The following is a 23,170-nucleotide window of genomic DNA, read 5'->3' as shown; positions in this document are numbered from 1 at the left end:
TCTGAATTTCTGAATTTATTTTTTATAGAGATTTAAGTAACAACAGAATCAGCACTCTTTCTAATCAGAGCTTCAGCAACATGACTCAGCTGCTCACCTTGTAAGTTTAAACATGTAACAATGACACTTTGGAAGCATTACAGTTGTTTGTTTGTTTTTTGTTTTGTTTTGTCTTGTTTTCTTGGAAAGAAAGGGCATTTTGTTAATATTAAAGCTTGCTTGTTGTGGAGGCTGTAAAATAACTTGTTTCCTAACGACCTATGTGCGCAAAAGCTGTTATGGCCTTATTCTGCATTCTGTTTACTGAATGCCTGATTTACCTGCTGACAGGATTTTGTATATTTTCAGAATTCTTAGTTACAATCGCCTGAGATGTATCCCTGCACGGACTTTTGATGGGTTGAAATCACTTAGGTTGTTGTAAGTATTATTTTTAAACCATTGTTATTTTCCAGAATTTTTATTTGCATATAACAGATAACAAATCTGTATGAAATTACTGGATTTAAAAATCTCTCAAGTATTTGAGAAGTGATAATTAATTAGTCTTGAAACTCCTTAGTGATTTCATTCTGGGAAAGTATACTATTAAAGAGCTGCACAATATATAATACGACCCTGGACAACATGTATACACAAAACCCTACACTTTATTTTTCTGCTTTTTAATCATGACTGTATCTCTTTTTTGAGTTGTATTCTTGCCTGTTATAAGAATTATAGTCTAACAAAAATGTCATACACGAATTTTCATATATATAAGTATTTTTGCAGCTGTATTTTGAAGATATTTATTCCAACAATATCTGTCTTTATTGTTTCATTTAATATTTCCATCAGGATCAACTATTCAAAACCAATAAAAAATGTTTTGATTCCAAGAAAACATTCCACTTTAGCACTAGAAAGAGCATACTTGAAAGGGCAGTGGGAGAAGCAGCAAAATGGAGCAAAGGAAAATTAAATAATGGTCATTCTAGTTTACACATTCATTAAAAAAAAAAAAAAAAAAAAAAAACTGCAGAAATTCTGTCTCAAAAGTCCCCAGTTCAGTCTGTAATTTTTGTCTTCATTTGAGTAGCTTCATTGAATAGCTTAGGTGGATTAAATGTCTCAAATGTCTCAAGAATGGCATTAAGTGTGTTTACATAAACTCATTTTTTTGATGTAGATGTGGATCACGTCTTAACAATGATTCTGTATGTGCTAGATATACATGTAAATGAATGAATTTAAATAATAGGACATACGTTTCTGTGCAGGTTTGCTACAGCAGACAATATTGATACTTAATAAGGTTTTTACTATTAAAATAGTAAAAACTATCTTACTATTTAACTATAATAGTAAAAAAAAATATATATTAAAATAGTAAAAACCTTATTAAAACCTTATATAAAACCTTGTAAAAAACTTTTTCTATCAACCTTAGTAATTATATTCATGAACAGTCGATACCTGTATTTTCTGTGCATTGATGGAAGATAAAAAATGCATGAACCAAATTAACAGGAATTTCAGGGAACTGCTAAAAAAAGCCAGAAATATGTCTTCAGCCATACCTAAGTCCAGTAAGTACTTTGCAGACACCTTTGAATTAAAAAAATAAATAAATAAATAAAACATATCAAATGAAAATATAAGATGAAAAAAATCAAGTGATAAGTAGGCTGCTGATTAAAGCTTAAGTAAACAAGGCTGGAAACACAGAGGAACTTGAAAAATATGAAAAGATGCAAACTGTTTACAAAAGCTGTAATTTCTGAAATTAATTTGCTGAGATTTATACATTATTTTTTTTTCTTGTTAAGGTCTTTGCATGGCAATGACATTTCTGTTGTTCCTGAAGGAGCTTTTAATGATCTCTCAGCATTATCACACCTGTGAGTATTCAAATGATAAACATAAATGATTTTATGTTATGTTTAGCAAATTTCATACAGTTGAACAAAGACAAATGCAAAGGCCTGCTCTGGAACAGCCCTAGCAGAGGCTGGGGACAGAACAGATAGCTAGCAGCTCGGTAGAAAAATCCTGGACCTTCTGCTGGGCAGGAAATTGAATGTCAGGCATGTGCCCTCATGGCAACGAAAGCTAAAGATGATCTGGGCTGAATTAGTAAGTGAGCAGCAAGGTGACTGAGGAGAGTGGTCACTCACTTCTGCTTGACCCTAGTAAGGACACATCTGGAATATATGTTTAGTTTCTCCAGTACAAAGTAGATGTGTATGGAACAGAGCAAGTCCACAAAAGAAGTAGGTAAGGTGGGGAGGGTGCTGTGAGTTGTGAGAAGTTAAAGGAACTGGTTTTATTTAGCCTGGAGATGGAGATGTCAAGGAGGGACCTAACAGCAGTTTTTAAACCTTTAAGGGAATTATAGCAATGATGGAGACAGGTTTTTCTCAGAGGTTGCAAAGTGAAAGATAAGAGTCAATAGTCACAAGCCATAATAAGGGAAGTTTCATTGACATAATGAAAATTTTTTCACCTTGACAGTAGTTTAGCTTTGGAACAGGTTGCTTGGAGAAATGGCAGAATTTCCCTCCCTGGAAATTTTCAGAACTCAGCAGGACACAGCCTAGAGCAACTCTGCTCTGACTTTGAAGTAAACCCCACTTTGTTCAGGAGGTGGGACTAGATGACCTCCAAGAACCCCTCCATCCTAAATTATTCTATGTTTCTGTGTTGGTGTTTGTTGACGTTAAATTCATGGAATCTGATTTCAGAATATCATCTGAAGCACTATTTCTGTCCTTAATTTTCAATGGGAACATAGATTAGAGCTGTATTTATGGGTAGTTATTAAATCCTTTTTTTCATTTAAGGAGTAAGCTGACTAGTGCCTTTAGATGTACCCATTTTTGATGTTTCTGGATAGCTGTGGTTGTTAATAAAATAAAATAAAATAAAATCTGCTTCTAATTCAATAGTGGACTTTTACATTTAATTTGTCATTTCTCAGAAATTTGATGAGCCCAATCAAGCTTTAAGTCATTGATCAGTCATTCAAATGCTACTACCTCATCTACATTAAAATCAGTAAAGTTTACATAGATTTGCTTGTCTTTGCTGATATTTTTTTCTTAACATTTCCAATTATCCTTGCTAATATTCTGATTTTAGCAGAGCCAACTGCTCAGTTCACGCTGACATCAGGTTGACATTCACTCTTGTGAATATGGCCTGGACAAATTGTAGGTATTTCTCTTTACATGTGAATTTTGCTATTACACAACCATATTACCAGGTCTGATTTTTGTTAATGCTCTGACTAAAGCCTGAATGAACATGTATATGTATATATGTGTATTCAATTTCTTCTGTTCATCTGGAAGCCTGTAGCAATAATTAAGAGGGCTCAGTGTGGCAGAAAAGAGTGTGTCTGTAGTAGTTTCTACCACCTTTGCTTTTGCTTGCCAAGGATTTTACTCCCTTTCTTGAAGATCCCCTTATCCAAAGTTGTGGAACAATCTGAAAGAAGCTCTATGATTATTTTATTGAAATGAATATGGGTATGTCTTTATAGAAAAACAAAATAGGGGCTTAAAAACCTTTAGAGTAATTAATCCCCAAAATCCCTAGCTAAATTATTTTTTAATTAAGAAACAATCAAATTTATTTAAAGAAAAGGATTTAATTTCACAACAGGGCATCTCTTATGTAAGGGGTAGTGTAGTTTTATTTATGTATACTGCAGAGATCTCTTACAGAATTCTGCACATAGTTGTGAATTCAGTGGGAGATCTTGAAAGAGGAAATAATTAAATCAAATTTGGAATCTTAGAAACAGATGGTTTGTACCAGCCTGAGAGCCATAAACTGAAAAGGAAAATATCTGGGTGGAACTTTGTGGGGCTCCTTTGGAAGAAATATTTTATTCTTCCTAACTTATCAGTATCAGTTTCATTCCGATGATGCAGTTGATATTGCCCATTACATATCAAAAGTGACACAGAGCTAAGTTTACAGAAATGCAGGTAAGAATGGCTAGGTTCTTTACCAAATTTATTGTTAAAACTGTTACTTCTTGATTTAAAACCTAAACATAGACACTTCATGCACTTATACTTAGGGTCAGTTTGGTGGAAGAAGGTATGGTTTGTGATTTGAGATTTTTGCCAACCTCAGTTTTCTGGGTTCTCTTTCTAAAAACAAACATTTAAAATTGTATTCCGTTTTTGTTTATCTGTTTTCCAAAGGGCTATTGGAGCAAATCCTCTTTATTGTGATTGTAATATGCAGTGGCTGTCTGACTGGGTAAAATCAGAATATAAAGAACCTGGTATTGCGCGTTGTGCTGGCCCTGGAGAAATGGCAGATAAACTTCTACTCACAACTCCATCTAAAAAATTTACTTGCCAAGGTACTGTTGGTGATTGCTTATTTGTTATTTAGATTTATAATACACTTTTTTTTTACTCTTTTTTTTTTTTTTTTTTTTTTTTTTTTACATTCATTTACAGTTGTGCATATTATCCTTAGCATAAGCCATGCACAAAAACTTTGTTGAATGGAGCAAGAGATGACTGCAGCTCAAACATTAATACAATCAGGCAAGATCTGTAAAACCAGCTACAGTGTTTGGAAGTCCTCACTGATTTGTGTCCTTCTCAGTACTCACTCTTGTCATCATTTCTCCTCATACTTCTCTAGCCATTGGTTCCTTTCAGGAATTGTATTTATTTTAAAAACTTCTGTGACATTTTGTTTTGTTTGCTTTTTTTTTTTTTTTTTTTTTTTTTTTCCAATCAAGAGAGGGAGAAAATAAGTCTAATTTCTTATTTGCAGTGTAATACTCATCAGTATATAGATGTAAATAGGTAGCTGGTACTGTCTCTTTAATGAACTAAAATTTAAACATCTACCTTCTCTTAACTAAAGAATGTCCTTTCCCTTCAGACTGTTTACAGTAAAAACTGTAAATACAACTGTAATCCTTGCAGTCTGCATTATCTCAGTGGTATGTAATTGCATCAATATGCCCAGAATGCTGTTTTCTTTGATGTTTCAGAAGAAAGCCTAAAATACACAGAATAGATAAAAGATGTGATTACCTCTAGAAGTCTCATTCTAGATGTTATTATATAGGTAGGTTTCTTGGGGATTGAAACAAGTATTTATCTCTGTGTTGGTACCAATATTATTGGCACTTTTATGACAACTTACATTATTTCTGTTTAATTCTCAGGTTCTTTTTCTGAACTTTAGTATTTTTTGTCTTAGAACAGTATCTTTTTTATTCATATGTGAGAGTAGACTTAGTTTGTTTTGCTGTTTAATCTTCCTCAATTCTCTCAATTTCTCCCCTTTTAAGTATTTTGGATGCACGCCTTCTGCTGTAGCTTTATTTTTTCAGATTCAGGCTTATGCTTGTAAGTTGTCACTAAGCTTATAGTTATTTTTGAGGCATCAGATAAATATGATCTTATTTTTGTAGAAGTAACTTATTCTCAGAGTATAGGTAGTCATTTTTACATGTTCATCTGTTAATGAATTATCAAAGGTAAGCATTATCAAAGGTGTAAATTCTTCCTTAAAAAAGCATTGGGATGTCACCAGAGTTAGCTATCATCCCAAGTTGTTCCTTACAACGTTCTATTCATTATGTTCATTCTTCTCTCATTAGACTTTCTGTGAAAAATTGTTTTTGTAATCAAAAAACACAGGAAATCCAACCCATTATTTTGTATGAGATGCTAATTAATTATCCTTCCAAATCCTTCTTAGAATTTTTCAATAGTATTTCTTTGAGGTCATACCTGTGTTAATTGCATATGACACTCATCTTTTGCAAAGTTCCTTGGTATGATTTTAGATTTGGTGGCCAGTCCAATCATTTTTTCAACAAGCATCCACAGAAGAATATTATTGCAGTTATGCTTTTATTACACATTGTTGTAGGTATATAAGTGAAATGAAGGACTTTTTTGGTTATTTTCTAACTATGTCATTAAAAAAAAAAAAAAGTCACCCCTTCCTACAATCATTATTATTTTTCTGTCAGACATTCCATATAGTACATCTTACTTCCTCTTGCCCATCAGAAAATATCCTTTGCCCATCAGAAAATATCCCCTTATGCAGGGAAAGTATTGTATTTCTTTCACTTCCAGGAATAGAAATCTGGTACTATGGGTACCTTTGCGATAAATAATTTTCCTGCCACTGTTCTTCTGTGAAGATGTCATAATTACAGATTGCCACTCAGCAGCTTTTCAATGACAAGATGTCCCTATAAGACATTATATGTCTGTTATCCAAAGATAAGTAATTTTTTCTTTTGCTTAGAATCATAGAATCTCCTGAATTGGAAGGGACCCACAAGGATCATCAAGTCCAACCCCTGGCTCCACACAGGACCACCCAAAAATCAGACTATGTGTCTGAGAGTGTTGTCCAAATGCTTCTTGACCTCTGGCAGGCTTTGTGCTGTGACCACTGCCCTGGGGAGCCTGTCCCCACCCTCCCAGTGAAGAACCTTTTCCTAACACTCAGCCTGACCCTCCCCTGTCACAGCTCCATGCCATTCCCTTGGGTCCTGTTGCAGTCCCTAGAGAGCAGAGCTTAGAGCGTGTCCCTCGACTCCCCTCGTGAGGGAGCTGCAGGCCGCCATGAGGCTTCCCCTCAGCCTGCTCTGCTCTGAGCTGAACAAACCAAAGGACCTCAGCCACTCCTTATACATCTTCCCCTTTAAACCCTTCATCTTTGTAGCCCTCCTTTGGACCTACTGCTAGTTTTTCTTATATTGTTGTGCCTTAAAATTCACATCGTATTTGAGGTGAGCCCACACCAGAGCAGAGCGGAACAATCCCTTCCTTCAACCAGCTAGCAATGCCATGTCTGATCCACACCAGGATACGGTTGGCCCTTTGGCTACCAGGACATACTGTTGACTCATAGTCAACTTGCTCTTAACCAAAATCCCCAGATTGTGAGGCTCTCTCAAGCCTCTCGTCCCTCAATTTGTATGTATAGCCAGGTTTACCCCTTCTCAGGTGTAGAATCCAGCACTTAACTCTTCTTAAACTTCATATCGTTGGTGATTCCCCAGCCCTCTAATTGTCAAGATCTCTCTGCAAGGCATCTCTACCCGTGACAGAGCCAACAGGTCCTCCCAATTTAGTGCTGTCTGCAAACTTAGTATACCTTCAGGTCTTGTGTCCAAGTAATTTATGAAAACATTAGAGAACTGGCTGAATAGGAATTAGAAAGATGCTATATTCCTATTAAGAAATAGTTGACTTTTTTTTTTTTTTTTTAACAGATATATATCTGTTTATTTTCTGCTATTGCGTACAGACTAACAGGCAAAATGTGTAATTCCCTCCTATCAGTACCTCTGGATTCAGTTCAAAGTGAAATTGGTGCTTGAATTTGAATCACATAAAAATAGTTTCCTGTGAAAATGAGCATTTTAAAATGAAGTCTCAGTTATAAAATTCCATAAATTTAATTTATGAAACTTTATGAACTACTTTCCTCCAGGAACCATCTTAGTGTTTTCTCCTTGCAGATGTTTTTTCTAGGTTTATGGGCTTTTTTTTTTTTTTTTTTTTTTTTTTTTTTAATGTGGCCTCTAACAGATTCTCAATCTTTTACTCCTTTACCATCCATGCCCTGCTTCTAGAGATTCCAGGGCCTTGTGGTTTTCTGATACCAGGTAAGGTTGTAAGTGATGGAATGGGTGATATGTTTAAGAACAAACCTTCTGACCTTCCTTTTGTGAACCTCAGACAGACTTCTTTCCTAAGACATGCATGTTTACTGTTTGTTTCTCCCTTTGATGAATTTAGAACTGACTCTTCATGATATATCATTTAACATAGTTGTATAAAAAGGTTTGTATTTTAAAAGTATAGATTTAGGGTCTGAAAAATGCAGTTGAAATGATCATTGCCACTGCATTGTACTGAAATCAGTGTCTTCATTAGCAGTTGTGATATAAGTGACTCTGCAGATACTGATTTTGAGGCCATTTGCAAGAGCAAATAGGGGCTCCTGAGTCATAAAAAGTCAGGATTTCAAGTTTTCGTTGCAAAGGTTTTGCTAGGATCTGGTCTTGGGAGAGTTTATATTATGGTTTTCTTCAAAAATATTAGACAAATAAATGAGTGTATGTGTATATTTATCAATAAAATAATATGCATTTGGTTTTTCACTCTTTATGAAAGAACAGTGTTTATTTTGCTTTTATTTTAAGTTTTGTTTTTTTTTTTCAGTTATGGCTTATTCAAGGATATATATATATTTCTGCAGTGTTAATAGTTAAAAATAGGGTATTCTATTTCATACAGAATATTTTCTTTTCATATGCAGGTCTTTTAACACATGCAAGCAGATAAGGGAAGGAATGATATAGTGAAAATTAGAATAGGTTCCAGAACTTCCTTTTCATTAGACTTGAGTAAAAAAAAAAAAAATCTAAAACTTTTTTTTTTTTATCTTATAGCTGAAAAATTATAAATCAAATTGATGTTCATTTTCATTGGATCCTCCATACTTAATAATTTGAAATAAATGCTTATGATACAAAATCAGATCGGTGTTGTTTACTATCTTGCTGGGAATCATGTTCGCATTTGCTGGCTCTTTTTCAGAAGTGAAATTTAGATTGCTAATCCATACAGGAAAATAACCTCAGTTACTGAATATTTTTTTATTTCATGCCAAATAATTGTCAGTTTATTTAATAAAAAGTAGAAATGAGGCCATAATGTTCACCCTAATCAGTTGAGACAAGGAAGCAGAGACTTTAAGGCTACAGAACAGTGTTACAATTTATCTTCTTTTAGGTATGTGCTTCTCACTCCATATATTTTTCACTGAACATTTTAATACAATCTATCAATAACCATAAATAGTCTACAGTAAATAGGCAAGACTTTCTGTAGGTCAATTCTGTGGTTTTTGTTTCAACTCACCTACCTTTACTGTTTGCTGCTTTAACAAATTATAATCAACTATAGATTTTTCTTTCAAAATAAGGTGATGAAGAAAAGAATAGTCAATGATCCATACAGATGGTGACTTTGGCAATTGTCACAAATTACCGTGTTCATCTCCTTGCATTTGCTTGCAAACTGTGACACAGATGGATACCAGCAACTGCAGATAAAAAGAAAAATTTGTCAGCCTATTCCCAGCATCCCTACTGTATCTTTATAATCATATGGCTTCCTTCCATGCCAGCTCCTTTTCAATGACTTATCTGAGTTTAATTTTCAAAGAAAAAAAATAAGAAAGTTAAGAGAATAAAGACAAAACAAAACAAAACCCACCATACCTTAGTAACAGTGACCTGTTGGTTTGAAAAACATTGCAGTCTGGCTCATTTTGATGAGAGCAATCAGGCAGTTCCACCACCAGTAGGTCTGAGAAGTTTTTTGTGTGTGTGTTTGTGTGTCTGTCACTGGAGAAACCACTGTTTATTCTTTTGAAATTTACAAATTATCTGTAGATAAGTATAGATTTTTTTTCCATTGGTTAAATAAGAAAATAAGCTGGAGGCAATAATGTCATCAGGCAATAAAGCCGGAAGTAGTAGAGAAGGTGTGTTCATTCTCTTAATAGGCATTTGGCCAATTCAACCCTGTTTTGTTTTACAGTAATCAATCTTTCAATTTTCATAAAACATAAGGAAGCATTATTATAAGCAGGTGATTTCTAAATTTAGACAAATAATTAGTAATTTCTTTGGTTGTCTGACAAAAAAAAAAAAAAAAAAAAAAAAACACAACAATACTTGATGGTTTTTAATTTGAAAATTCAATATGGGAAAAAAAAATTACAATTGTAAAGCAATGAAAAATAAATAAATGTCTAATAAATATTTGTATTATAGGGATAAGATTTACATACGCTAAAGATCTCAGTCACAGCTCTGTCTGGCTTGTGAAGCTTTAGATTTTGTCATTATTCATTTCTAAATTCTGTTGTTATAATCATTAATATAAGAAACACGACCACAGGCATTGATGGCAGTCCTCATTTGCACATAGATTCATGGTATAGTCTATGGCTATTTTGAGGCTCAACTAATGCAGCAATGTAAAGAACTGGGCTGACTTCGTAACAGAGCAAGCTGCAATACAGACCTACTTATGGTGAGATAGCTTGAACAATACAGTTATAGTTCACATTATAGTTCAAAACATTATAGTTCACAGACATTAGACCAATTTACAGGTAATTCTGCCAGTTCATTTTTGCCGTTAGTCCTATGTGATCCTGAAACAAACAATTAAAAAAAAAAAAAAAACCACAAAAACATTAAAAATTGTGTTCTCAGTAATACCACCAAGGGAGGGATTAGAAACTGCTATAGCTCTTTTTCTCATAGGCAATTTTTACCCACTAAAGGGACAAAAGCTGAAATTGTATTTTTCATTAAATAAAAAGGAAAGGTAATTATCATGGATCAAAACTGTGCAGATTTCAGATAATGGGGATATAGGAATCACTTTTAGGTCAGCTTTTTACTTTTTTAAAAATGATAATTAAAAATCAAACGAACAAAATTAAACCACAAATGTATTTGGGCACGTTAGAGGAATTATGGACAGTCAATTCATGTAGAAATACCACAGTCTAAAATACAAACGTTGTTTTAAAAATTAGAGCAATGCAAAAATATATCCTGTCAAGTATAAATCAGTGTTAGTTCGTTTATGACTATCACATTTGTATTTTTAAGGGCCCTTGGATGTTAATATTCTTGCAAAGTGTAACCCCTGTTTATCGAATCCATGTAAAAATGATGGAACCTGCAACAATGATCCAGTTGACTTCTATAGATGTACTTGCCCATATGGTTTCAAGGTAGGTGAATGAAGAGGAAAAAAATACTACTGAAATGTAAGCCTCTCCTTTTTAACATTTACAAGGAGTTTTAATTTACTCCACTAGAGTCTGTATTTTCTTAAATGATGTCCTTGTTCCCTGCATAGGGTCAAGATTGTGATATTCCTATTCATGCCTGCATCAGTAACCCATGCAACCATGGTGGAACTTGTCATCTGAAAGAAGGAGAAAAAGATGGGTTTTGGTAAATTGTTTTTAATTGTAATATCAGAATGGAAATCTGTTGACTCTTATAGTATATGAAATAACTTCGGTGTTAATCTTTGGGTTCTCTTTGTTAATTGCACCACAAAATCAGGTTTTCAGTGCTTCTCAAGTTTTCAGAACATGTTACTGTCCATGGAAAGCTAAAGCTCTGAAACTGTTAAAAACAACAAATGATTGTGATTAGTTGAGGCTTATCAGGTCAAGACAACATAGTATTGACTCCATTATGCTAATTAATAGCTGGCTAGATCCCTGCTGAAAAAAATCTCACAATTCATCTGTTGTTGTGTGTATTACTTCAACAGACAGCATGTAAATGATAAAATGTAAATCCCAGTGAAACAGAAAATTAATGATTCATTTGAAACTCACTATGCCAGCAGATAAACATGCTGTGAGCGTTTTTAATCTTGAGTTATTTAATCACACAGTACAATTACTCCAGATGTACTTCATGAATCATGAAATAAAGTTCTTTAGCATTCTTCTGTGAAATTATTAGTCATTTAATAATCTACACCTCAAGCTTGTTAAAAATGACACTTCAGAAAGAAACAATTCATTATCCTGCAATTCATTAAGACATTATTCTTATTTTTTATTCTAAATTCTGCCCAAAGATTAGTTTTCTATTAAAAATTAAGCATATACATCTCAATATTATGCCTCTAGAATTTAAAGTGACAATCACATCTCAGAATTTGACCTTTTTATTTTACTTGTTTAAATACTACATATTTTGAAAATTAAAGCAATCTTATAATCAAAGTTGCAGGAGTTATAGATACTGCAAATTGCATGTAAATGTATTCATGGTCATATTTGAGTGACCTTTTACATTTACTACCTTTTTATATATTTGTTTTGCATAAACATATGTAAAAGCAAAATAAAAGTTACAGTTTTGAAGAGTTTATATAGTCTTTGTTTTTACATTAATACATGTAAATACATTAATACTTGGAACTTTAAACAGAGCTTTATGATGGTGCATTTAATTGTCCATGTGTTTAAATTAAATTTTCCATGTGTTTAAAATAACAAAAATAAATAAAAGAAATATAATCTCATTTTATAATGTAACAGGTGTTTCTAAAGGAGTGCCCAGTTATGAAATTTAAGCTCCTTTAACTAAAAATAAAGGCACAAATTGTTATTGTTGCTTTTTTTCTGTAAATTAACATGTTAAAATATTTTGGTAATGTTTGTTATATGTTTTTTTAATATTATATCATCCATTTTCCTTTAGAGAGGATAGTGATTATGAATTAATGTATGTATTAATTACAGTATTTCTTGTCTGGTCTCCCCAGCTAAAAAGTTCGTGTGGTTGGTTTTATTTTCTGTTTTACAGGTGCACTTGCGCAGATGGATTTGAAGGTGAAAACTGCGAAATAAATGTTGATGACTGTGAAGACAATGACTGCGAAAATAATTCTACTTGTGTGGATGGAATCAATAACTATACTTGCCTCTGTCCACCTGAATATACAGGTAAGAGTATAAAGAGATTTACAGGTAATTCAAGAATTCCTAATAGAGAAACAGTCATGTTTTTCAGTTTGCAGATGAATTAGTGGTCATTCTACAATTGGTTTGAAGTCAAGTTTCCCTCGATATTTTTCTTCAGTAAGGCTTGTAGTCAAAAGTAGACTTTACACCCATTCGTTAATTCCTCTGTTTTGAAATTACATTTTGATATTTCAAAGTTCTTTCAAAATGTGTCCCTTACATCTGTTTACCTAAACCAACCAGTCCAGTGAAGAATCTCCCTAGTTGTTGAAATCTGAAAAATATTCTTCTTTTGCTTTATATTGTCCAAGCTGCTACCAGGGCAAAAAAGTATCCATCTGTGCCAGTAGGAAACTGGATTTGGCATCCCTAGATGCTGTCCTGCCCTCCTGTAGAAAGATTAATGCAGATTGTGATGCTTTCTGCTCTAGCACACAAGAAAATAGCATTATTAGAGTGTGCAAAATTGTTCATTTCTATCAATTGGCAGCCAGGCCAAAGCATTACCCTTTCTTTCTTTGAAATGGGGTCTCTTTTGATTATTTTCACAATCTCTGTGAGAATTAGGAACTATTACAACAGGAACACTGGAGAACAAGAATTAAGATCTATTGTTTCTGTTGATCTGTTGTTCAGTTTTTCTAGAAATCTATTTTCTGTCAGCTAGTGAACCACTAGAAGAATTCAGAGCTTCCATTCACAAAACCATGATTTGAAATACATGACAAAGAAAAGTAAAATCCTCCATAACCTAGGAATTAGATATAGCTAGTCATCCTATATAGTAACTATAATTAATCCTATTTTGGCTGTCAGATAAGCTTTTGAATGTCCTCAGGGAATGGTACATTTGAGCATTGGATGACTCTGAGGAGAGGTGAACTCATGAAGTAATTTCATTTGTTGTAAACAAAATTAGCACCTTTTTAATCCAAGGTATTTTCATCATTAGTTCTGCAACCTACTGGATTACCCAAATGATTTAGGGCATTCAAATTTAAAGTCAGTATTTAAATCTTGGAAACCCACAGTGAGTGAAAATGATAGAACATCGGTAAGAGAAATGCAACTTCATAATCTAATATATGTATTTGTGCAGTTCTTATTCTGAGTAAATGTTTGGAAAAAATTTCTTCATGCAGAATGAGTCACAATACCTAAAGCAATACAGGTTAAAAGGTTAAGTCGACAGAATAAGATACATAAGAATAACTGGGTGGTCCACATCTGGAAAATTAGACATAACCTTCTGCTTAACCATACTCATTTGGCAGGTACTGTTACCTTAATACCTAGAAGCAACTGACAATTCAAGCCTTAGAAAAAAATAACAGGTAACAGCTTCAATAAGTAGTGTTAGATGTTTGTTATTTCTCGGATTATTAATATTTTAGCCATGTCTGAGTCAAGCTTCAGATTCCCGAGATTCAGTTGCCATCTCCTTTAAAAAGGATTAGATACTCTCCTGTGTAGGATGGTAGAGAGCAAACCAGTCACACCAGCTGAGTCTTCCTGTTTGGTGATATCATGCTAGGACGTTTCATGTACTTATTAAATAGCAGACAGTTCATTTGCACGTCCATTTCTCCTCAGCAGCTTCGCAGTTTTTTTGGCCTGTTACCTGTTTCTTCATTTTTGACATCGCTCTAGGTGCATTTGGACTGCTAGGGCCAATAGCTTGTTGTATTCACAATATCCCATGGGAAGGACTGCTTTGCCTTAAATACCCATGAGTGGATACAAAATTTATGTTTATGTGGTTTATGTGTGCTAGCCTAAAATTTTGATTAAGTGTGCTTCTTGTATTTCTGTAGTATTGTAATTGAAATGTGTGGTTTACATTTACAATTGAAACTTCAATTGTAGCATTTATATATATATATATATATATATATGGTTAGACCAAAAAGGGAAGCATAAGGATTTGTAAAATATTTAACTTGATGTATTGCAGTTTTGTTTTTAGTTAAAATACAAGAAAGTGTATTTTTTAATTTGACTCATCACTGAGGAAGTGGCGATTACTTTTCTTTGAGGAGCCTGCTGTTGCTGTAGAACAGTTTGTGCCTAACTCTAAAGGGAAAATGCTATGAGTTTATATGGCAAGTGTTCTTGTTTCCTAACAGTAATCCTTGTAGAAAAACAGATTTGCTTTTAGAGATTCGATGCCTAGTCATAATTGTTACTGAAATCAGTAAGTCATGCGAATAGGTGAGAATCTTCTCATCAGCTCAAAAATAAAACAAAACAATCTATTGGTAATCAGTAAGTTTAACTGTTTTGTTCTCAAAAACTGTTGAGATTTTACACTATCTCATTAGATTGTTCTAACACCTTATCAAAAACAGACACACATGCAAGACCAGAGCCTCATTTCATAGATAAATTGGACATAAGTTGTAGCAAAATTTCATTTTTTTCATTCTACAGGATACAGTGCAGAATTCTACAGTACACTGTCTTACAAAGCATCTGAAGATAGTCACAAGGTGTGAGATCTTAAGTTAGTTTTAATCCAGATAAATTGTAAGGAGAAAATGTAAAACATTAAGCTGGTCTTTACACCTGTCATCCCTGATCTTGCATAGTAATTAAATAACTTGGAGCGTTAAGAGCTAAACTGACAGTGGTCTGGACACATTGGGTTCTAGAAATGGTAGTGTTCAGAATACAAAGTAATCTTACAGTTGCCGCTACTGTTTATGCGATACCAAATTATTTGTAACATTTTTTTATCTAGCCAATAGCTTTGTTTCAAAGATAAGTAACAAAATCCCTGACAAGTATAGATACAGTGATTTTTCATGAGGAACTTTATAAGCATTTAGATCTTGGTATCTGTTCTTACAGGTTAAAGCCAGATTTGCATATTGCTAATGTGGTGTGTTTTTTTGTTTTGTTTTTATGGAAGGTATTTTTCACTTGATGAATTCCTGTACTAGCTGGGCAAAAATAAACTAAACGTCAGGAAAACTGTCTATATATTCAGCAGATGAAAAAATATATGTATTTTTAAATACAAAGGTATCTCTAGCTCAGAAAGTCCATGGGCTGTAAGGTGCTGGAGGCTTGGACAGTGTATATAACAGAAAAATACCACCATAGACAATTCTCTTTTAATTTTATTGGACATACGTTGAATTGTTTATGTTCAAGATGTCACAGAACATATACACTGGATGTGGAAGTGCACCAGCCCAGAACTATTTTTTTTTTTTTTTTTTTTTTTTGAGTAAATGGTTATCTACAAACATGCTTTATATTTCACACAGCATAATATATGAAAGAAGTCAGTTGGAACTTGTTGGTATGAATTGTAAATCATTGTTATTTAAAGTTTTAATTTTATGTAGAAGAATTACTGGAATCTCACCTCTGGAAATACATGTAAAAAAATACAAAACAAAAAAAAAAGTTATAGGGAATGTTATAGTGCAAAACCAAACCTTTAATTTTTTCCTTTTATAAAAATCTGGTGAAAATTGACACTTCTCAATTAAGCATTGTTGATTTTAATATCTATGTATATATATATATATAGTACGTATATATATAGAGAGAGATATATAAAAGCCTATTAGCTTATATTATTGCTTAAGAACTGGGAATCCACAGTTACAGGTGGAAAGACAAGAAAGGTATTTGCATGATACTGTGAGCTTTCTTAAGATCACAAACTGGAACTGTGAAGTAACAGGAAATAAATGCAATCATCAGACATTCAGACTGTCTGATGAAACCTTGAGAAATAAATCATTTAAAATGCATCACTATGTCCTGCACTCTTTAACTCTGCTATTCTCTTAACATTATCATCTTCTTTATTTTAAACTCAGTCTAGTAAACATCAGGTCATTTTATGTACATTCTATAGATTACAGATGATCATTTCTCTTGTTCATTGCCATCAGTCATTAGATCACAGATCTAACCGATCCAAAAGTAAAACCTTTCCTATGCCACCAGTGGCATGTACTTCTTACCTTTTCTGTTTGTTTTGCTCTGCTGTAGGTGAGACTCTGAAGCTTGCTTCATTTTGCTATATCAACCTCTCTTGCTGCTATAGTTGTGCATTAGCTTAATGTGCTATGCTGTTGTATTACAATGTAAAAAGTCTCTTGTCTCTTCTGTCTTTGTCACTGCAAGCTGCTAATCTGAATGAAGTGGAAAAAGGTCAGTTGTCTTTTAAGCCTATTTTCACTTACTTTGTTTTTTTTTCACTTTCCTTTCCTTAAAGGTGCATGGATTTCAGTTCTTAAATAAGATCAAATGAATCGTATATAGGTATAATTTAGAAAGCTCACTACAAATCCTCAAATCAGGCACCTTGATCTAGCTGTGAATAGATGTCAAAAGAATCTTGTTTAAGCTACAGATCGCTGTGCAGGAGTACTTTAACACTACTTTCACTGTCTTTTTTTTTTTTTTCCAGATATATTAGAAATTTGTGCATCCTGATAGGACTAACAAAAAGGTTTACATGGTGATCTTCTGAAATCTTTAGTCTCATTATTTTTAAAACATACCTTGGTTCCATTCTAACGTATTCTGTATTATATAGTACTGTTTTTCTGTAATTTCTTCATTAGATGATGGTACTAGAAATTTTTCTGGAGTATAAAATGGCAATCCCCTTTCTTATCATATCTGTGATTTTTTTGCCATAAATATCTAAAATATTTGAAATGAACACATTAAGCTCAGACTATTCTATAGGAAAAGTAATGGTGGAAATTTTTATGACACTAACTTTGGATGTTCATGATCTTTTTCATGATCTTTTTAGTTTTAAAAGTTTCTGCCTAACACCTATTTCACTAACAGAGTTAAAGTATCTTCTGTACAAGCTGGTTTATTCAATCTGAAAAATAACATTATCCATAACAATATATATATGAAGTTATATTTATATAAAGTTATTTATACTTCTACAACTAACTGTATAGTTCTGAAAACAAATGAGTCAAGTCATCTTGTAGTGTATTTGCTATCAAGTTAATTTGATAAACCTATTGTGCTGTCTATAAAACAATATAATATTTCACTAGTAATGAAAAATCTTTCTCATTAACCACTAAACAGCATGTTGAGCAAATCTGCAAGTATACCATCAATTTTGGTTATTTTAGACATCTGGAGAATTATTCTTACAACTTAAATTCAGAGTCTAAACACCCTCTGCAACTGATGGAGTGAAACAGACATTTCCAGAAAGTAATTCCAACTGTAGGTGTTCCATGGTTAAGGTTGTGTTCAATTTAGACATGTTCCTCTATTTGCCTTTTACTGTTGTTATTTGGACAAAAAACGTAGCCCCCCCCTTTTTCTTTCCCCCTTGTCACTTCCTAAGTTTTTATGTCTATAGTGTTCTGTTACTGTCCCTGTATTGAAACTGTTTGATTATATAAAAAGTATTTAACATGAGGAAAACTAGAAGAAGTGAAAGCTCAGTTTAGAGAAATATAAGAACTGAGTTCTTTGTTATACTTGCAAATATATTTGTATGTTTAATCGTAAATCAGCCAAGCAGATTACAATAACTTGTTCGACATCAGTGACTTATGGATAAAATTTGCTTTGTCACTGATTTCCAGCAGTGTAAACTGAAATATTTTAGGATTTTCTTTTGTAAATGAAACAAACAAAAACCCAACCTTATTTCCTATGTCCATGAAAAAATGGCTTTTTAAATGGAAAGTAAACTGAAGATGCTACTGTGGAAAGACTCAAGTCCCAATTTCAAGTTGAAACAGATGTTATTTGTGTATAATTTGGCTTGCTTGTATTTTGCATGTCTTTACAACGTGATAAAAGGTAGAAAGGCCATGAGTCCTAAACAGAACTGTAGCCGTTGTAAATGTATGACACAAGTGTGAACTATAACATGTTAAAATTACTGATTTTATCAAGAATACATTTCTCACAAACAAATTACTCAGAGATATGAACTAAGTTCAGCATCAAAGTTAAGCAGATGTGTGTAATAAATGCTTGTATTTTCTTGCCAGCTGAACATGAAAGTCAATTATCGGTCTATAACTTGCTTGAAGGATCACTCAGTTTTATCATGGCATACATCTTTTGAATTGTGACAGTTGTAGGAAAACAGGATTATTTTAAGTAATCATCTCAGTTTAGGCAAGCCTTAGACACAGATGTAAATTCTAGTTTCATATCTTTCAAAACTTCATTACATTGCCTTCTAGCTGCTACAGTAAGGAGCTAAGTTACCATTTTCAATTCAGTTGGTAACCAGATAAGTACCTGCCTAAAGTTTAAACATGCAAATAAAATGCAAATCATACCATATAAAACTTGATTAAAATTCTAATTATTTTATTAGATCAGGATCATAATCCTTAGTCTTGTAAGAATTGCACATTAACGTTACAACTTCTAAGAATAAAACAATACCTTTGCAACCCTTGCTTTTCATCACATGTAAAATTTTCTGTTTCATGAAGATTAATAGTCAAGCTCATAATATATAATAGTACAGTCATTTGAAATATATTAAAATATTCTGGCTGCATTTTCATGAAGAGGGAGTATACATCCTTGGCAATCTAAGCCACTTGCTTAGATTGTTTGATAGTTTGATCACTGCCATTAGTGATTCTAGTCTATGATCATAGAATCACAGAACGCTAGGGAATGGAAGGGACCTTGAAAGATCATCTAGTCCAATCCCCCCACTGGAGCAGATGATCCATCGTTCTGTTTTCCTTTAGCGTCTTAAAGCTTATTTGCCTAAAGTTTTTTGTTTTTTGTTTTTTCTGCCAAACAGCATAAATGCAAAATAATTTAAAATGTTAAAATAATAAGCCCCATCTTGCATATCTACAAACATGAGACTTATATGAACAGAGGTAATCAATGGTAAAAGTCAGGAAAAGTCTAGCAATGAATCACATTTAGAATTTTACTTTAAAATTAAGTTCCAAAAATATTTTCCAATTCAAAAAAAAAAAAGTTAAATACTATAAACTTCATCCTTCTGTAGCTGTGAAAAAAATAAGCTAAATTATCCCTTGTAGAGTAGATATTTTTGTCTTTTGTGAATAGTGAGCTCAGTACTTTAAATACTTTGTTGTCTACTGTTTGCTAAACTGAAGACTTCATAAAAATGCAGAAATTTCTGTATATATTTTGTTAAGTAGCAATAATGTTTCCTAACCATTCCCACAGTCTGTTAACTATTTCAGTCAGAAGTAATTAACAGAGACACCAAATCAAACACTTGGACTATAATACCTAGCTTATAAAACAGACTGCAGAAGTTAACTCACAATTTATGGCAGGCAAGTTCAGAAGCTGGAACAGATAAATATGTACACATATTTACTGTGTAAATATCCTACTGTGCTAGTAATTACCCATAATTCTACAGTATGTATTTTAGTTTTGGAGCAATTAATAAGTATTCTAGCAAAAAACTGATTATGATGATTAAAATTGACCATACTTTCTTTTAAATCATTTCTCTAATTTATATTCTAATATCATACTCAGTTTTGCTAATACACTGGTGATTTTATGCTTGTTTCTTCAGTAAGCTTGTCTGTAATTTTCAATGTGCTGTAATATTCAGCAGCCCATGTTCATTTGTCTTAGAGCTCTTCTCTTCATTCAGAAATATACTGGGTCACGTTCCTTTATATAATTATATTTTAAATTTATTGCCCAACTAGCAAAATAGCAATGATGTAAATCATTTTTCATATCATTGCATTGTTCTTTATCATTTCTTATACTATATGCCTTTATATATTGGAAAATCCAAAGTTATTTTTTTCTACGATTTATAATCTCATCAAATCATAAGTGTATTAACATATGCAGAGGAAACAAAAACTAACCTGTGAATCTAGCAACTTATATCTTTGGTTGCACACAACACATTATCAATATTGAATAGTGCTGTCTGACTGTTTAAATCTGAAACATCATCTATATCTAGTGGTAAAATCTCAGCAAATATTCCAGTTTTGATGTTGGAGGGTCTTCATTCAGACTATGTCGATGACACAGTTCCACTGGTTTTAGTGCTACTACGTACCAGAAAGCAGACTCCATAGCTTTTCAGATATCTCATGAAAACAGTTACAACTGTTTCTAATTAAGTTTTGGAACTTTTTTTTTTTTTTTGACACTTTATGTACTGATTATTTTTAAACAAACTAGTCTGTTGCTTTTTTTTTTTTTTTTTCTGTGTACAATAATGTTCCCATCGTCATCTTCAAAAACATGGTTACTTAGCCAAGCTCAGTTACAACAGGCTTGGTATTGTTATGAGTATAACATTGGTAGTAAGCTTCCTTGACCTAAGACTTTTTTTCGCAATTGTTTTACATTATTTTGTAGAATGGTTTTAAAAACATGTCATGTTTTTTTAAAATCAGAGAACTCTCTGACATTTCCTTCCAGTAAGGCCAAGAAGCATAACTAGATAAACCTGGTATTTCCTTCAGTGAGCTTTTCACTTTCATCACTCTCTTCATTTCAACAAAATTATTTTCTTGTCTTCACCTTTGTCTCAGTTAAATTCTGAATAATACATTGGTTATTCAATATGCTAAAAGATGTTACTTTATGAGGAAGCTATTATTCAGTGATTCAGATTCCATGTCATGTATTTCTACTTACTTTTTCTATTTACTTTTCCTCAAACAGTTATGTTTTCATTACAGAAAAGCTCCACTCAGAAGATAAATATATTAACAGTATAAATTAAGAACTAGTGGTGTTTTAGTTTTGTTTGTTTGTTTGTGGTTGTTTTTTTCAAACAAAACCCTTTGAAAAGAGAAACGGATCTGTTTTTTGTTTGATATATCATGGGATGCTAAGAATCCCTGGTATTTCAGGATTCTTTGTGCGCTGACCTAGCCATAACAGTTTCACGCTTCAAGACTAGTAAGTCCATAGAGATTTTGAAGAGGCTTTGAGGATAGAATTTAAATCCTGTGTATTAGTCATCTTCAGTGGCCTGTATTTGATCTTCATTCAATTTCCTAAATATATTTACTATCACATTGACAGCTTTCCCAAGGTCTGCTAAATAGCCTGTGCTTGAATACCATTGTCTTATGTTAATTCAAAGCTTATTTAGTTTTGTATGGAAAATACTCTACTTGCAAATTGGTAAGGTGCTATATTTTTTTTTGTTCTTGTTTTTTAAACCTTTGTATGGAACCAGTGGAACCAGTTTGGATCTTATTTATTTATTTGTTGTTTTTTTTTTTTTTTTTCCCTGCTGGAGGGCTGTGATGCAATTTTGTAGCAGTTTTTCTTTTTTTATCCATGTTCCATGTTATTGCGAGGTTCCATGCCTTATAGAACTTCAACATATATATTAATGATGTGTTTTTATGCTCTTGTTTAACCATCTTAGCTCTTGTTCAGTTTTGCCTTTTTCTCTGTCATTGCTGCTAATGGGGACTGTTCCTCAACTCTAAATTTTATTTATTTTTCTATTGTTTGAAATAAATTTTACATATCCTAAGAAATAAGTTCTGGAAATAATATGTGAGGTCTTGAGTAGTCATGATAGTGTGTAGTCTTAAACAATGGTATGTAAGTATGCTTGCTGTGGAAATGACAGCTTTCTAGGGAGGATCAGTTGAAGCTGCCCCTCCTCACCCCCCAACCCCAGGGGAAAAAAAAAAAAAAAAAAAAAAGACAAGAAAAATAGACATTTAACCATCTACTGTTGCTTTCAGTTTATTATTATGTGTACTTCTGTGATGCCAGAGAAGCCCATGTAAGACAGAGGGTAGTTTGTGTTGTGCTAAGCACTCTGAGAAATTGACAAGGAGCACTTTAAGATGTTAGAAACCTTATTGCTTAATGACAGTAGTAGCTGATGAGCTGGTTCATACACATATACGTGCATATGTATTTTGGAAGATATCTTAATTCATATTCCTGCTCTAAAACTCCATTTTGATGTTATTATCCTATACCTTTCTGCCTTTTTCCAATCCACCTGTTTGTGATTCTACCCAAGATGTGTCCCTAAGTGGTCTGCCTTTCTTCTTTCCTACACTGCACTGATGATGATGCTGTCCTCATCCTCAGTACTGTACTGCCTTCCAGCAGATATTGATTGCTCATTCGGGCACTTTTCATTGGTGGCCACTGCCCAGACAAGAGTCAGTGGGCACGAACTGGAACATGGGAGTTTCTGTCTAAACATCAGGCAGCACTTCTGTGGTGTGCAGGTGACAGAGCACTGGCACAAGTTGCCCAGAGAGGCTGTGGAGTCTCCTCCTTGGAGATCTTCAGAAGCTGCCTGAACATGGTCCTGGGTAGCCTGCTATGGATGGCTGTGCTTGAGCAGAGGGTTGGAGCAGGCAGCCTTAAAGGCAGGCGGCCTTAAACATGCTGTGATCTAGCTATGCTGCTGGCCAGCACCACACTTAGCTGGGTAAAACTGAGGATTGCTAAGTATTGTTCTTCCTGAATTAAAGTTTGACTTGAGCACTGAAGACATCTGCTATCTTCTGCTCTTTTCTTCCTCATTTTGGTGCACTGTTCAATTTCTTTACTCACTTGACAAATAACAAGGAGCAACCCTGCTCCTTCCATAGTA

General features: G+C 33.3%; 1 protein-coding gene across 3 annotated transcripts in view; it reads left to right on the top strand.

The window, feature by feature from the left end:
* SLIT2 (slit guidance ligand 2) overlaps nt 1–23,170 on the top strand; it is a 277,555-nt gene that overhangs the window by 230,260 nt on the left and 24,125 nt on the right. For 2 of the 3 annotated variants that reach the window (XM_082759740.1, XM_082759742.1), the window contains 7 exons: nt 29–100; nt 349–420; nt 1,812–1,883; nt 4,200–4,363; nt 10,694–10,818; nt 10,947–11,044; nt 12,422–12,561. In XM_082759740.1, coding sequence (XP_082615866.1) covers nt 29–100; nt 349–420; nt 1,812–1,883; nt 4,200–4,363; nt 10,694–10,818; nt 10,947–11,044; nt 12,422–12,561 — 743 coding nt within the window. The remainder of the gene's footprint in view (nt 1–28; nt 101–348; nt 421–1,811; nt 1,884–4,199; nt 4,364–10,693; nt 10,819–10,946; nt 11,045–12,421; nt 12,562–23,170) is intronic. The other variant, XM_082759741.1, reaches the window with a different exon arrangement.

Source organism: Aythya marila (assembly GCF_965140915.1).
Source record: "Aythya marila genome assembly, chromosome: 4".
Taxonomy (NCBI): domain Eukaryota; kingdom Metazoa; phylum Chordata; class Aves; order Anseriformes; family Anatidae; genus Aythya; species Aythya marila.
Note: the sequence above shows the minus strand (reverse complement) of the source record. Positions and strands in the feature narration are given on the sequence as shown.